Genomic DNA, 14,535 nt, shown 5'->3' with positions numbered 1-14,535 from the left:
GGTTTTTTCCGAAAGATTAAGAACTCATTCTTGCCAGAAAAGCATTTAAACAACAAAAAAATTTTAAATCTCAAGTTATTTTTTTTTCACACAAGTAAAGAAATTTTGTTGCCATTAACATTATAAAATTTGAACAAATTTTTTTATCATAACTAGACATTTCTATCATTCCTAAAAGTTATGCCATTGTTATAAAAATTCAGAACTTAATTTCTGACTCCTGAAGCTTATAGATATATTATAAGGTATATCTAGCACATTTTTCTGCTTCTCTCTAATTACTGAATATCCATCAACACAATCAGCAAAAAGAAGACTGATCATATACAATAGAATTAACAATGGCAGTAAACTTATTTCAGTGTTGTTTTTTTAATATGAAAAAAAATTCTCACCCCATTCACCATCGCCACAGTTTCTTGGATCAACAGACCCATCACTTTCAGAGACAATGAAATCAAATTCAGAGAGTGCTTCTTCTGTAGCGGGCTCTCCTGAACCATCCATTGGCATCTACATTTTTTAAAATGAAATGAAATTTTGAGATAAAATAAATTTGGCTAAGAACTACAATAATAATTATCTCTACAATAGAGATCATTTATAATCCCTATATTCATTTAGGCTACATCATTACCATTTGAAAATTTCAATAAAAAAACTAAATGGTGAATCTATGATGAAACTCAAAACAGCCATAAAAATTTAATCAGCTACTTATGATATTTTGATTCATTACTCAATATTTAAATTATTTCACCACTGTTGTATAAAACTTCATCCAGTGTGGTTAACATATGTTAATTATCTGGACGAGAGATTTCTGCTTGGGAATCTATGATCTAGGCACTGCTGGAAATAAAATTTACCTAAACTTTATTACAGCATAAACTGCAACATGAAAATAAAAATTCAAAATGCCTGTACTAATAGGTTGTTTGATAAACCTTACTTTTTTTTAGATAACTTAAAAATGCAGAAAAAAGAAATAATTTCAATTAGTAAAAGATATACCAGACTGTAGAGGCTGCAAATTCCACTCTTTCACCTCTTTTTCAATATTAAAAGGCGGCGACAAAATGCGTGCTTGGCCCTGCAGGGTTTAAAGGTGGATAAAAAATTCCTTTCGCAAAAAAAAAGGAAAAATAGGGGAAAAGCTTTAGCAAAATGCTACAATGCTAATGATTGATGGTTGGATGTCTACTCATTTCTTACCTCTTGTACGCATTTTTGCGAAAGTGGCTACTACTTTTTTTGCGTTCTACGATTTCCTTCTTTCGCATTTTGCGAAAAATGTGACCGTAGCTTAAACCCTGTTGCCCTGGTTGACCAAGCATCTAGCTGCGGCCTTGCTACCACATACACAAAGAAAATTCTGTGACTTTTTCTTGACCTTTGGCCAACCAAATGAGCTTTGCTGGACTCTTTTGTTATACAAGTGTTACCCAACACTAAAACCACTGCACCCTTATGCACAGAAACAGCAAACAAGTTATGTATCAATGGTAACAACTATGCTACAGTTAATGAAGTAGAAGTATTTTCAGAGGTCTTGTCCAGACTTTCTATGTACGGTCCTGTTTCTGTGAAAATTTATTATTTTTGTCATTTTTTGGTCATTTTGATCATTAATTTTGTGAAAAACTAGTAATTTCATGGGAAGCGAAATAATCTAGTTAATTTATCATAAAAGAAATGGAATGTCATACTTATGGTTTCATTATTTTTTATTTCGTGAAGGTTGTTTTCAGATCGAAAATTTTGTGAAGAGTCCAGAAAACAGGCCGAATTTTGGCTGTACTGTAGGACTGGACGGTGGATCGATTTATAATAAATCACCAATGTAAGGCCCACATTGATAATCCGATTTAACTATTTTGAACACTGGGATGTATCATTAATTCCAATGCCTAATATTGGTGGAATCCAATGTAACAACATCAGATTGAAATGACGATGCTGATGTAACGAGTGCACCTGCACAATGTTGTTGTAATATTACTATTAGGCCCCAGCGGAAATAGTACATTGTTACATCAATACCACATCAACATGTAACAATGTATCATTTGTTAAAACAGGTATACTGTAGTAGATTCCCAAACAGTGTGCCACGGCACCAGGAGGAGTGATGGATTAATGCAATTTTATAGGTCGAGGCGGTTGGTTGGAATATGCAGACATGACAACATTGGTTTGAAGCTCGTCAGTAGTGATGAATATTTAGCTTTGCCATCTCCCAAGGACAACATAATCATAGTACAATAAAAAAATAATCACTCAAAAATTAAATTAATTTTTTTTTTAATTTTAATTAAAAGTTCATTAAATACAGCACCTCAGTGGCACTGGAACCTAGAAGGGTCAGGACACATGAGCTTTCCTCCCCATCTCCCAGAACATTTCGAGGTCGCAGAAAAAGAGAGTCCCTTAATAATATTCATGAATATTCAATGCAATCTGAACCTGCATACACCCTTATTGGCCATATATACGGACATCTCGCAACCCTAGACCACCATCCCCATTTTCTTTGAATCATTTGTATCAGAGCTCCTACCTAAGAAGAAAAATTTTTTCCAACACAAGTTCCACAAGCTCGACCATGCACTATGCAAATGAAGCCAAGTCTGGACCCGCCGTGCTGAGCCATTCAAAAACCTATTTTTATCCCACCGCATGGGGCGGTTTTGACAGAAAACAGGTTTTTGAGCATTTGGGCATCGAGTATAGCCAACACCTTCTATAGCAGAAAGCCTCTGCACGAAGCTTTGACGTCACTGAAGTCATCCATTTCATCTGCCGATATTGGATAAAGCAGGACAACGCATGAGAAAAATCTTTACATTTTTGGCAGTATATGCAATGACTATAAGTGAAATGGACGACTTCAGTAACATCACGAACTTCATGCAGAGGCTTTCTGCTATAGGTCTTTGTAGAACGGTGGGTTTAGACGCAGCTTTACAGATTGCCTTCCACACAGACAAAACAGATCGGCTCCGAGTTTGTCTTCTCTCAAACTCTCTCACATACGTATACGAATTCGGTAAAGATCAATGCAATTTTATAAAAATAATAAATATAAGTAAAACACCACAAGAAACTCAAAGACCAAATTTTCTTAAAACTGATTTCCGTAGTATTGAGAGTCTCCCGTAACTCTGTAGTTTGCGCCCGTCCGCAGAAACTATGGACAATCCGTAGCAGTTGGCAACTCAGAAGATGCAACAAGCCAGGACAGCGGTATGGGAGGATATCCCCCAGAGAATATTTAATTTTTTGGCTCTAGGGAGGGAGGCCATGCCCCTTTCTTAATCAGGCAGAGACAGTAACACGTGCAGGCTTTTCTCAGGAGGTTCATCTTTTTCTTTTCTTCTAAAGGGTTTTTTTTACTAAAAAAATCACTGCAATCTCGGCCTACCTCTTTTCTCCCACAAATGTCAGTGATAGGGATGCGAGATATATTTCAAATTAAATTATGTAGAAGATGATGGCAGCGCTTTGATTTCTAAATGGTGTGCTGCGGCACCTTGGGGTGTTGTGCTATTTGTGCTGCAAATAGTTTTATTAAACAACGTAGTGGACTGTGATTAGGAAACTGAGTATTGAGTTTGTGTATGGTATACACATTTTTTTTTTTTTTACTCAGTTACATGACCCCCCCTCCCCCAATCCCCTCACAATATATAGGTATACTGTGAAGAGAGAAAAGAGAATTATCTGTGGTTGCTAGTATGCAGTTTTTGTTACCAAGTCATTTCTGTCATTTTGCTTTGGCTGGAGTCAATCTTATAGGACACTGAAATAGTGCTATAAAAAGAAAATTTTTTTTTTTTAAAATAAAGCATTTTGATTAACATTTTGACATTTGCTGCCACCATCCTCACAAAAGATTACACATGCTTTTCTAGTCATATAAAGTTGGAACTACTGTCTTATAGAATAGGACAAAATTTCTATAGTACCAGTCATTTTATGCCTACAATGGCAAACTAAGCAGGATCTACTGTTTATAGCAGATTCTGTACTGATTTTCTTGCATAACTGAAAGGTTGGTTCTCAAACTACTCGTTGGGAAGCCCTAACTGAAGTAGCCATGTGTTTGTGCAGTCGTGTGGCACCATCTTTCTTTCACGAGTTGAAGTACCTCCAGTCAAAAAGATTTTGACAAATAAAGTGAACCAGTTTTGAAATCATAAACCTCTAAGACATAGTTTTTCGAACTTTTCATTGCATCGCCCCCTTCTTCAGACATTTTTTTCTCTCATCGCTCCCAATTCCAGCAAACCCACAGGATTTTGTTAAATTCATAGCTTCTATCGCCCCCCCCCCCAGACCATTCCATCGCCCACCAGGGAGTGATATTGCCTACTTTGGGAAGCACTGCTCCAAATGTTCTTTGGTACATCAGGCAGTGATGTGTGTTCATGAGGTACTGTGATTTATGTTTCAAATCAGGAATGAGAAACTGATGATTGAAAATTTACAACTAATTTCCTCCCAAATTTTGAGGATGTGATTCCTGGTGGCTTAAAGCAATTTGGCTGCTCAGAAAGAAATTGTTATAAAATAGAAGGAAAAATTTGGGGAAATTGACATGATGTTTGGTGGTTTGGCAACAATAACTATGTAACACTAGTTATTTAGTGACATCAGCGATTTCACATTTGTTATTTAGGGGCATTGGCAATTTCACATTCATTATTGGGTGGCATGATTGGTGATGATTATTAGCGATTTAACATTTTAAAGTAGAGGTTCGGAAACTTTGTCAGGCTGCATCAGCCTGACAAAGGTTTTTCGAAAAGATCCTTTGTTAAGGGTACTTAATACCTTTAACATAGTGAAACACTATGCTTTAATGGAAATATCATTAAAAAAATATTTAAGTAGATTTATTTTTTACTCATTTTCATGATTGTATGTGCTATCCTATGCAGGTAAAAAGTTTTACATATCCTGGATATTTAACTTTTAGTAAATTTTCAAAAAATGCATTAAAAACAGCTTGCACACAGGGTAAAAACCATGACATCAATGTAATTGAATAAAAATTGAATCAAAATAAAGAAAACTTTAGTTCATGAAATGAAGCAAAAGTTTGAAAATTCACTGACTCAATCTTATTAAAAATGAATTTTAAAATTTAAATTTGAAATTTTGAAAATTTCTCAATTCACATGGATTGCCAGCTTCAGGTTCGCTGGTCCAGCAGCAGATGGTTCATTGCCTTCTGACTCAGACGAGGTAGATACCTTGTATCTGCGCCTGGTGGATAGTCTCGTTGAGAGCCATAGCAGTGCCCTGTCTCTCTGGGCCCACATCCTGGCTCTTTATAGGTTGTTCCCTAGGAATGTAACAAGATCTGCCAATATTCTCTCAGCTCAATCTAGAATAGTTACCCAACCTTTTTTGTCCCATCGCCGCTCAACGCAATCTAACCCCAGACCCGTCATTTGGGGGGTTGGGGGACTCCTGGTTCCCAAAGCAGAATGTGCCAAAATCTGCGACGTACGTCGCAGAACAATTAGCGTTACTGCAGAACAATCTGGAAGAAAAAGTGCAAAAAACCACTATTACATGTATGGTGGTTTTTACCGCAGAACATTTCCAGTCAGGAGGGCTCATCGCTAAAAAAACAGTGCTAAACATTCTGCTTTGGGGCTCCTGGTTTTTGAAAATACACTAAAAAAATATATACATACATAGAGTACATGTTCTTTGTCCCCCTGGAAAAGTTGAAATAATGGCCCTTTCTAACCCATAGGATCCTATGTTATACCTGTAGCTCTTCCGCCCCCCCCCCCCCCCCCCACTGGAACTTTCCATCGCCCAGGTTGGGAATCACTGGTCTAGAATATTCATCTCATCTGTCCAGAATATTCTTTGTCCAAGGCTGCAGTCCACCTCTCTTCTGGTGCGTTGAAGTGCAGTGTGTAGGCAGGCTGTCATCTAGTGCATTTTAGTGCCTGTCTGACGGTACCCTAAAACCTTTGCAAGTTGGCGACAAAAGGGCCATGCCTTGTAATGAACATGATGCTCTCACTTTCTCAATTTATTTATTTATATTATTTTTGTTTATTATATTTGTTTCTGGCCCTCTGTAGTATCTCATTTGTTGACAGCCCTGGTTTGTCAGCGATACCCCATGCCTACTGCCATGCTTGCATCATATCTCTCCATGGGGTCACTTTGGATGTCGAGCGGGGGAAGAGTACATTAACTATATTCATTCCATCCTTGGCACATCTTTTGGCATCCTTGTTGCCCCACATGCCCGCATGAACTTTGATCTAAGATACTCGAATTTGTGGGTGTTGGTGAATCAATTCTCTGGCTTTTCTCTGTTTAGTCAAGGTGTTCTTTATTGCCATCAGACTTGAGAGACTGTCTGACCTGACACGTGTCTGGGTTTTTAGTGTGGCTATATCCTTAAGGGCTAGTAGCTCTACTTGGGAGACAGAATTCTCTGCTCTCAGCTTGCACTTCCAAGTCTTGAGAATGGTCTCTTGTGCTGCCCACATAGACTGTGCTCCTGCCGAGCGTGCACCTTGGAGACATCTGTACTGTTATGTTACTGCCAAAGCCTGAAGTTCGAACTGGCCGGCCCAGTTGACCCGACCAGTGTTTGAAGTTCAAACTGGCCGGCCCAGTTGACCCGACCAGTGTTTGAAGTTCAAACTGGCCGGCCCAGTTGACCCGACCAGTGTTTGAATTTCGAGCTTTCGCTAGGCTTTGGCCGGTCCCTATATATGAATCACTAAGATATTCAGATTCCCTTGATCGTTAGGGTTAGGGCTAATCATAAATGGCCATAATTATCACAAAAATGTATGCCAATGTGGCGATGATCCCGAATCATAAGGATCAATATACAGGGGCCAGCCAAAGCCAGAATTTCAGGCATCGGCCAGCCAGTTCGCGAACTGGCCAACTTCAGGATTTGGCAGTAACACAGATTCATTCATTAACATAATGCACTGGATTGTGAATATTTTCGACAAATATCAGAGTAAGGCTCTCCTCCCACGGGAAAACTGAAGTCCTGCAACTGATAAGAGAAAACAGTTTCCAGAAAACGAGCCCGTATATTACTATAGAAGCCCTCACACGAGGAAATTGGTGTATTGATGAAATATCGAATGCGACTCAGTCACTTGGTGACTGGCATGCTAGTCGCTGCCAACTTTTGTTGCAGAAGTCGCCTCTAGCATCCCTTCATATTTTCATCATTCAAATTTGGACCATGAGTGACCCAGCGTTGAATTTAAAATTTGTTTCGGAAATCGAAAAGCACCCAGAGTTACATAATTATAAGTTCAAAGGCTATGCGAAAAAAGAAGTTACAGAAAAAGCATGTAATGAAATTGAGACAGAATTTCAGCTCACAGGTAAATACACAATTTCTTTATTTAAATTGATATTTTGAAATTATAATGAAATGGCAAACACAGTGGTGTCTTAACACATGGGCCCACCCAGGCACAGCCACCGAGGGGGGGGGGGGTCCTTAAAGATGCGCACCATGAAAATCAGATCTGGTAAAAAAAATTTTGCAGTAACCAAGTGAATTTGCCAAGTAGGGCCTCAGAAAAAAACACATAGCCCGGGGCCCACAATACTCTTAAGATGGCCCTTCATAAGCACCTCTAGGAATTTTCAAAATACAGTCTACTTTCTACTTTCACAATGTGTACCTGAACAAGTACTTGTCTTATAGGGATTTTCCCTGATTTTCCCCCTTGCTTGGAATGCCTGTAATTTATGTCACGTACATGCACATGTGTGGGATTATTCGGGGAAAATCATTACCTGAAACAAAGTTATTTTTTGTTTCTCAGAACAGCAGATTTCACAGTTTCATTTCATGAAACTACTGAAAATTACTAGACAATACATTAAAATTAATAAACAATAAACTAATACAATAATAAATCCAACATATACGTACTGAGAGCCATATTTATTGAGGAAAAAACAGACATTTTATAGCGAATTTTTTTCCCATGGAAATCACTCAAAGGAAATGAAATTATAATACAAAAATGATATAATTTTACTATTCTATTGTCATTTCAAAATGATATCAATTTGAATAAAGAAATTGTGTAGTTACGCGTGAGCTGAAATTCTGTAGCAATTTCACATATAATATAAATTATTTTAATTATTTCTTTGACGGTTTTTATTTATTTTTTATAAATTTCGATTTTTCCTATCCTGGTTAACAAGATAGTACTGGAAGATAAGGAGAACTATAGACTGTGATGTTTTTACTCAGTTTCCCGGGCTTTGAATATTTTTTTAGTAGCGCCGTGTGCGGGAAAACGGGCAACTCAACTGGTTCAAGTCAACACTAAAGTTGAGGCAACTCAAGCTTGATTTTAGTTTTCTCATGTGAGGAGGGCTTAATTGTCACTTGAGTCTGATGGAGATCCATGTTTATCCCTGAATCATTTTTCAGATGTACCCTTACTTCTTTTTCAGAAAGATTTTGAGCAATTTCATATAAAATGAATGAATCCACTAATATAAAATTCATTTAAGAAAAGCTACACTTCAATGCTTTTAGTGCACACTGTAAGACTTTCAGCATCAAATTGAACAGTTCACACATTCTAGAAGTCTATATTTTCTGTCTGCATACGAGACAGAAAAAAGCTGATCACATAACAGCATGCCCCACACACCTTATTTTACACTATGACCCATAAACTCAATTGGGTTGTTTACAAAATGTAAAAAAATAGATCTTCAGTTTCTCACCTTCCTGTAAATTGTCCTTCATCTAATTTTGAAGCTGTTCATCTCAGCCTTCAGTTTGATTTTTGTTTTTCAAGTGATTTTCACTGAAACTTATCTTTAGATTTTCAGCAGTAATATTGACAAAACAATATTTTTATAGGCAGTGCATTTTCTATTCCTTGTTAATTTTGGGTTGCTGTATTTCGGTACTATGGCCATCCATACTTATTATGGGCCTTTTAATTTATATGGTTTTCTTTTTAGTACTTTTTTCTTCCAGCCACCTGTTTGGCAATTGCCTTTTGTGGATTAGATTGTGTATATATATTTGTATTAGCTATGAAAAAATTTAACAATTAGAAACGTAAGAAAATTTTCATTTCAGCTAATGAATGTGCATTTAGAAAGAATTCCCTTCTTTAACTAGTGTATCACATTAATTGTTATAAATAATCATTTCAAAACTAATTTTTTTTTATTTTGATAACTTTTGAAGTGAAAAACAATGTTCTACTTCGAAATGTATTATAGAAACTACAAAGTGAAATCTATGAACAAAACAAAATAATTCGAAAGGAGAAATAGGAATTTAAATACCTTTGATTTTACTTTTGGCTTCTTGTCGATTCTTTCATTTTCTTCATCATCAACTGCGCATGTATCATCCATGTCATCACTAAAAAAATTTTCTATCAGTCTCTTTTAAACCTCAAACATTACATTTTTATGGCCAATTTGCCATGTTCGGAAATTTATATGTTCAAAAAAAAAAAACTCAAGATTTTTTATTTCTCTTAAAAGTATCACAAGCGAGTATTGCTTTCTTTCAAGACATATTGTGTCAATACATTTTTTCATAGTGAAGTCAATTTTAAGAAATTTTTCAACAGCAAAACAGTAGCATTACTAAAAATTTTCAAATTTTCCATCAATATAATGGTTTTGTTGAATTATTCAGCTCATCAAAAATATGTAAATGGTATAATAAAAGTTATAAGGTGAAACAATATTTTCAACAAAAATCACTAACGAGACAATTTAAAAATGAGCACTGCAAAAAATTCCCCATGTTATAAAACTTTCTATTGTCTATTATACATATACAGGGTGGGCAAAAAGTACTTATAAATTATCTATGAATTTTTTGGCAACATATAAAGGTATATTCTACAATAGCTACAGAAAAGCTACACCTAATGTATTTCTTTTGTGTGTTATACTAGACTCTGATGAATGTTACATGTGATATATAAAAAATATCTTTTTCTACACCAAATATATGCAGTAGAACCTCATTATAACAGATTATACAGATTCACTTATAATGACAATAAGCAAGCGATTAACCATCAATTGTTTTGCTTTGCGTATATATGGATGCACTGCATGACTTGTACTGCTGACTAGCTAGGAAAATTAAAATTAATATAGTGTATACGTGCACATCTTTTTTCAATTCAACCTATATGTTGAAAGCTGTTTTTTTATTTGATATATAAAAGCAATATCATGCAAATTGTTTCATCCTCTGCTCATTTCAAGGACTTGTGAGACATTATCTGGAACATTATCACTGCACGAGTATCAAATGAAGTAATCTTTTGCAAATCAGTTTCTTTCTGCTGTTTTTTCCATGCATTTTTTCAACTCAGAAGAAGCTTCCTAACTCTGTCAGCGACATATCTGATGTCGTACATACCCGTGTCTTTGTAGATATGTCAATCAAAATGCTTTTAAGCACTCCTTCGAGTTTTCTCGTCTTTGGCATTCATCAGGGGTGGGAAGTGACTAAGTCCATTTCGGAGCAGCAAAATTCAGGATTTGGAGCAATTTTGGAGCAGCAAAATATGGGATTCGGAGCAGATATTTATAAATTGGAACAGTGAAATTAACAAGAATATTTTCGTTAACCCTCAACCCTTTTCAAAATAAAACTGCACTGTCTTTTGTTATCAAACATCTTTTCGTCAGCTTGATTTTTGTTTTTTGTGTTTTAGGCTTTTGACACCTTGTTTGAAAGAGCGGCTATCATAAAATTTTTTGCACCCGTCTATTTAAGATGATTTTTGCTTACTGACGGCACTATTTGCTGCCTTGAACAGCAGCACTTCAAATGAGCTAAAAAATTTTTATAAGTTTTTAATTTTTTTATACTTGGAAAAAAAATTGTTGCAAAATGGGAGAGAATTTCAGCACTCATTATCTGGCGAGATTGGCGATCTGACACTCGCTATTTGGCGAGATTGACGATTTAACGCTCGCTATTTGGCGATATTGACGATTTAACGCTCGTTATTTGGCGAGATTGACGATTTAACGCTTGTTATTCGGCAACATTAGTGATTTAACGCTCGTTATTCTGCAACATTAGCGATTTAACGCTCGTTATTCGGCAAAGTTTCTAAACTAACATTCGTAATTCGGCGGACATGCGCTTTTTACTCCCGGAATGAAAATTTTTTTCACGAAACATCGGGATTTAACACAATGACAATCGACTACAGTAATTTCTGCTGCTTCCAGTGACGACTTTTTTTTTTAAACGGAAACACTCGAATTTGCACTTTAAAGCTGAAAGGCATTGCAAACCATTTTCAGTTCCACGATCACGGACAATATCGGGGTTTCGCAATGGAAAGCCCGATCAGGGACCGATAGTTTAAGTATAGTGGAATAAAACACGCTCTTCTCTCTCGTAAAGAAACGTTTCGTGGCTAGCAGGAACAAAAAATTGTTTGGCGTCCTTTCTGAAATTCCGGGCATACTGAAGCAAAATTCGCTATTTGGCGCAGAAAAATGCAAAAATACGCTATTGGAGCAGGATGGCGCAAGATATTCGTTTTGGCGCAGTGCGGCGCAATTGCCGCAGAGTTCCCACCCCTGATTCATTCATTTTAGAAACTGAATATAGCATACAACCGCTAAAAACTTGTTTTGATTTTCAATGTTACACTGCAACATGGAAAATAAGGATTTTGATATTTTGACATTGTAATTATAATAAAATAAGATGAAATTTTCATTTCTTAATAGTTTGGAAGAGATCAGTGCCATTTAATAAATGAATACTGTTTAATTGTTTTCTTACTTAAAAAGTTAGAAATAATTTTGTCCATTAGATTGAAATTAGATGAATGGATTTCAAACTTTCAATGAAATTTCTCTAGGTTTTAATGAAAAGCTAGATATGTGACCTTGGTCAAAGACTGATATAATTTTTATAATTCATTTCACATGCGCATAGTTAAATTGTCATAGGCCTAATTCAATTTTATTAGGTGTGTTAAAATGTATTTGCCATATCTTACATTATAGTGCAAATGATGAATACAAAAGGAAGACCAGTTTCTTCTGCTTGGAAGAAGCAGGGTCTGCAGTTTTTTCCAAGCGGAAGAAACAGTCCAACTCTTCAAAAGACTGATGCACACAGTTAATTTGCATGCATACTTAAATTAGTGAAATTAAATTTACTTAATGTTATAGCAAAAAAATTTGCTATATCTAAAGCAAGAATTCTAACTTACAGGATAAATTATTACATGTAAAAAAACCAGTTTTTTTTTTCCATGATTTTTTCAGCTTGGGAAGAACCTGTCCAACCCGGATGATTGGTAACCCTACCCAGGTCGTCTTCGAACACCTGCTTATATCTGTTCATTGAAACAGAGTAACAAGCCATGATCTGGTAGAGGAGATGAGTAGTTTCAACCACTCCCCAACCCTGTGTATGCCAATGAAAACTCTACCAGAATGCTGAAGTTTGATCTTATGTACTTTGTTTGTCATTCAATATTCTCTTGGCAAAACAAAACTTGTGAAATATTCCTGACCAGAATTAAGCTCTTATCCTCATGTCCAGCAGAAGGGGGGCCGATGGTGAGATTACAAACAGGCCAAGACAAGACATTAATGCACGTAGCATCATACAGATCAAAATTATTTAAAATGGATTTGAAAATGTTCCTTGTAGTACATGCAAGCACAGGGTGCCCCATAAATTCATAAATAGTTTAAAAATTCATAAAAAGTGAATAAATTTGTGTATTTCAATGTGGTTTGGTAAAATGTTATTCTCACAAAGGGGTTTTTCTTTTGGTACAGAAAAAGTTCAAATTTTTGTTGATAGAGGACCCTGCACGAAATTAAATCACTGGAAATATGTAAATCAGCCCCATAAAATACAGGGTGTACCATTATATAACACCTCATTTCTGACTTTTCCTGTTACTAGTGCTTACGTAAGGTTTTCATTGTGATGTTAACATTGGTAGATAAAGCACTATTGGTGAAGTTGTTTTACCTCAGCCACAAATCGCCAGCTGAAGTTTTATACACATTTTGGACACTAAATAGATCGAAGATAGGTTCAGGTCTAATCACTCCTGTCTGACTTGTTTTTCGCATCCTCTATTGACAAAAAACTTGAACTTAATTTTTTTTCTGAGACAAAAAAATAAATACATAAAATAAATCACTCCTTTAGTGAGAATAATTTTTTCCAAACAGCATTCATATACACCAATTCCCTCACACACAATTCTTACAAATTTTTAAACTACTCGTTCGAATTTATGGGACACCGTCTTTTTTCATGTTTGTAACCAACACTTCTAAATAACAGAAAAAGAAGTTCTCTCAACTTTCCATGTAGGATCAGAACTCTTTAAATTCACTTACATTTACTGTTTTGTGAAGTGCCAGACTTAAAAATTTTACTCAATTCTAAATTTACTTTGAATTTTTACTAAACTTTGTATGTTATTTCAGAAGAAAAGCAAATGAAATGATAAACACACAATGCATCTTTTTAGTTTAAAAAATTCCAGCCTTGTTTTTCATTGAATACATATAATTTTTCAATTAACAATTCATAACTTTTTTTTATTCTGAAAAAATTTAAAAAGTGAAAAAATATCCTAAAAATTACCAAAAATATCCATAAATCTTGTGAAATGCTTTAAAGGAGAAAAATTGTGGAAAAATACAAAAACTGCTAAAAAATATCCGGGCCCTGGTTATAAAAAAAAAGTCATCCACTATTAAACCAGAATTCATACTAGCACTAAGAAACCAAGCTTTATGGACTTAAATTATGTAAGGTGTACTTAGCAAAACAAAATACAACTGCATTTCCTAGAAAACATTTTTTCTCATTTCTCTGGATGCAGATTTTCTTCCTAGAAATATTTTCATATAGAATAGATTTTCTTCCTAGAATTCCATAGAAATTATGCTACTTGCCATTCTGATACAAAATAAAAATAGCAGAACTTGTGGAAAAAAGTCTTGAGTGATCAACATTACTCACCTCAAACTTTCTTCATCATCATCAATATCAACATTTTCAGATGTCAAAAAATCGAAGGTAGCCAAAACAGAAGCTTCAGCATCCATTAATGCATTTTCAGTTACTGAATTTTGTATCTTTTTGGGGGCATTCCTAAGAAAAAAATCCCAGACGATGTGTCACATACTGAACTTTAATTGATTAAAGGCAATTTGAACAAAAATTGCTGACTTTTTATGCTCAAAATATACAAAACTAAAACAATATATATATTTTTTCATTTATTAGCATATTGATTAAATACTTTCATATTGGTAGGAAAAATATATAGTTTATTTCATAGCTTATCAACACATATATGCTTTGAATTATAAAACTTTAGATAGCAAAATGGAGTGAAAATCATCAACCAGTCGCTTTGATAGACATCAGTGCTCCTAGGCAAGACAAAAGTATGGCACTTCCAGCATTGAAAGTTAAAGTAGCATGAAATTATTGAA

General features: G+C 35.3%; 1 protein-coding gene across 1 annotated transcript in view; it reads right to left on the bottom strand.

Annotated features, from left to right (window-relative positions):
• Cka (Connector of kinase to AP-1) overlaps positions 1–14,535 on the bottom strand; it is a 64,222-nt gene that overhangs the window by 40,185 nt on the left and 9,502 nt on the right. The window contains exons 6-8 of the mRNA XM_089238878.1: positions 14,057–14,188; positions 9,346–9,424; positions 396–513 (exon numbers count right to left, since the gene is read on the bottom strand). Of these exons, the coding sequence (XP_089095004.1) occupies positions 396–513; positions 9,346–9,424; positions 14,057–14,188 (329 nt within the window). The remainder of the gene's footprint in view (positions 1–395; positions 514–9,345; positions 9,425–14,056; positions 14,189–14,535) is intronic.

This window comes from Pholcus phalangioides, unplaced genomic scaffold (genome assembly GCF_987345545.1).
Source record: "Pholcus phalangioides strain wild (caught in Gottingen) unplaced genomic scaffold, Ppha-v1.0 ptg000011l_1, whole genome shotgun sequence".
Taxonomy (NCBI): domain Eukaryota; kingdom Metazoa; phylum Arthropoda; class Arachnida; order Araneae; family Pholcidae; genus Pholcus; species Pholcus phalangioides.
Note: the sequence above shows the minus strand (reverse complement) of the source record. Positions and strands in the feature narration are given on the sequence as shown.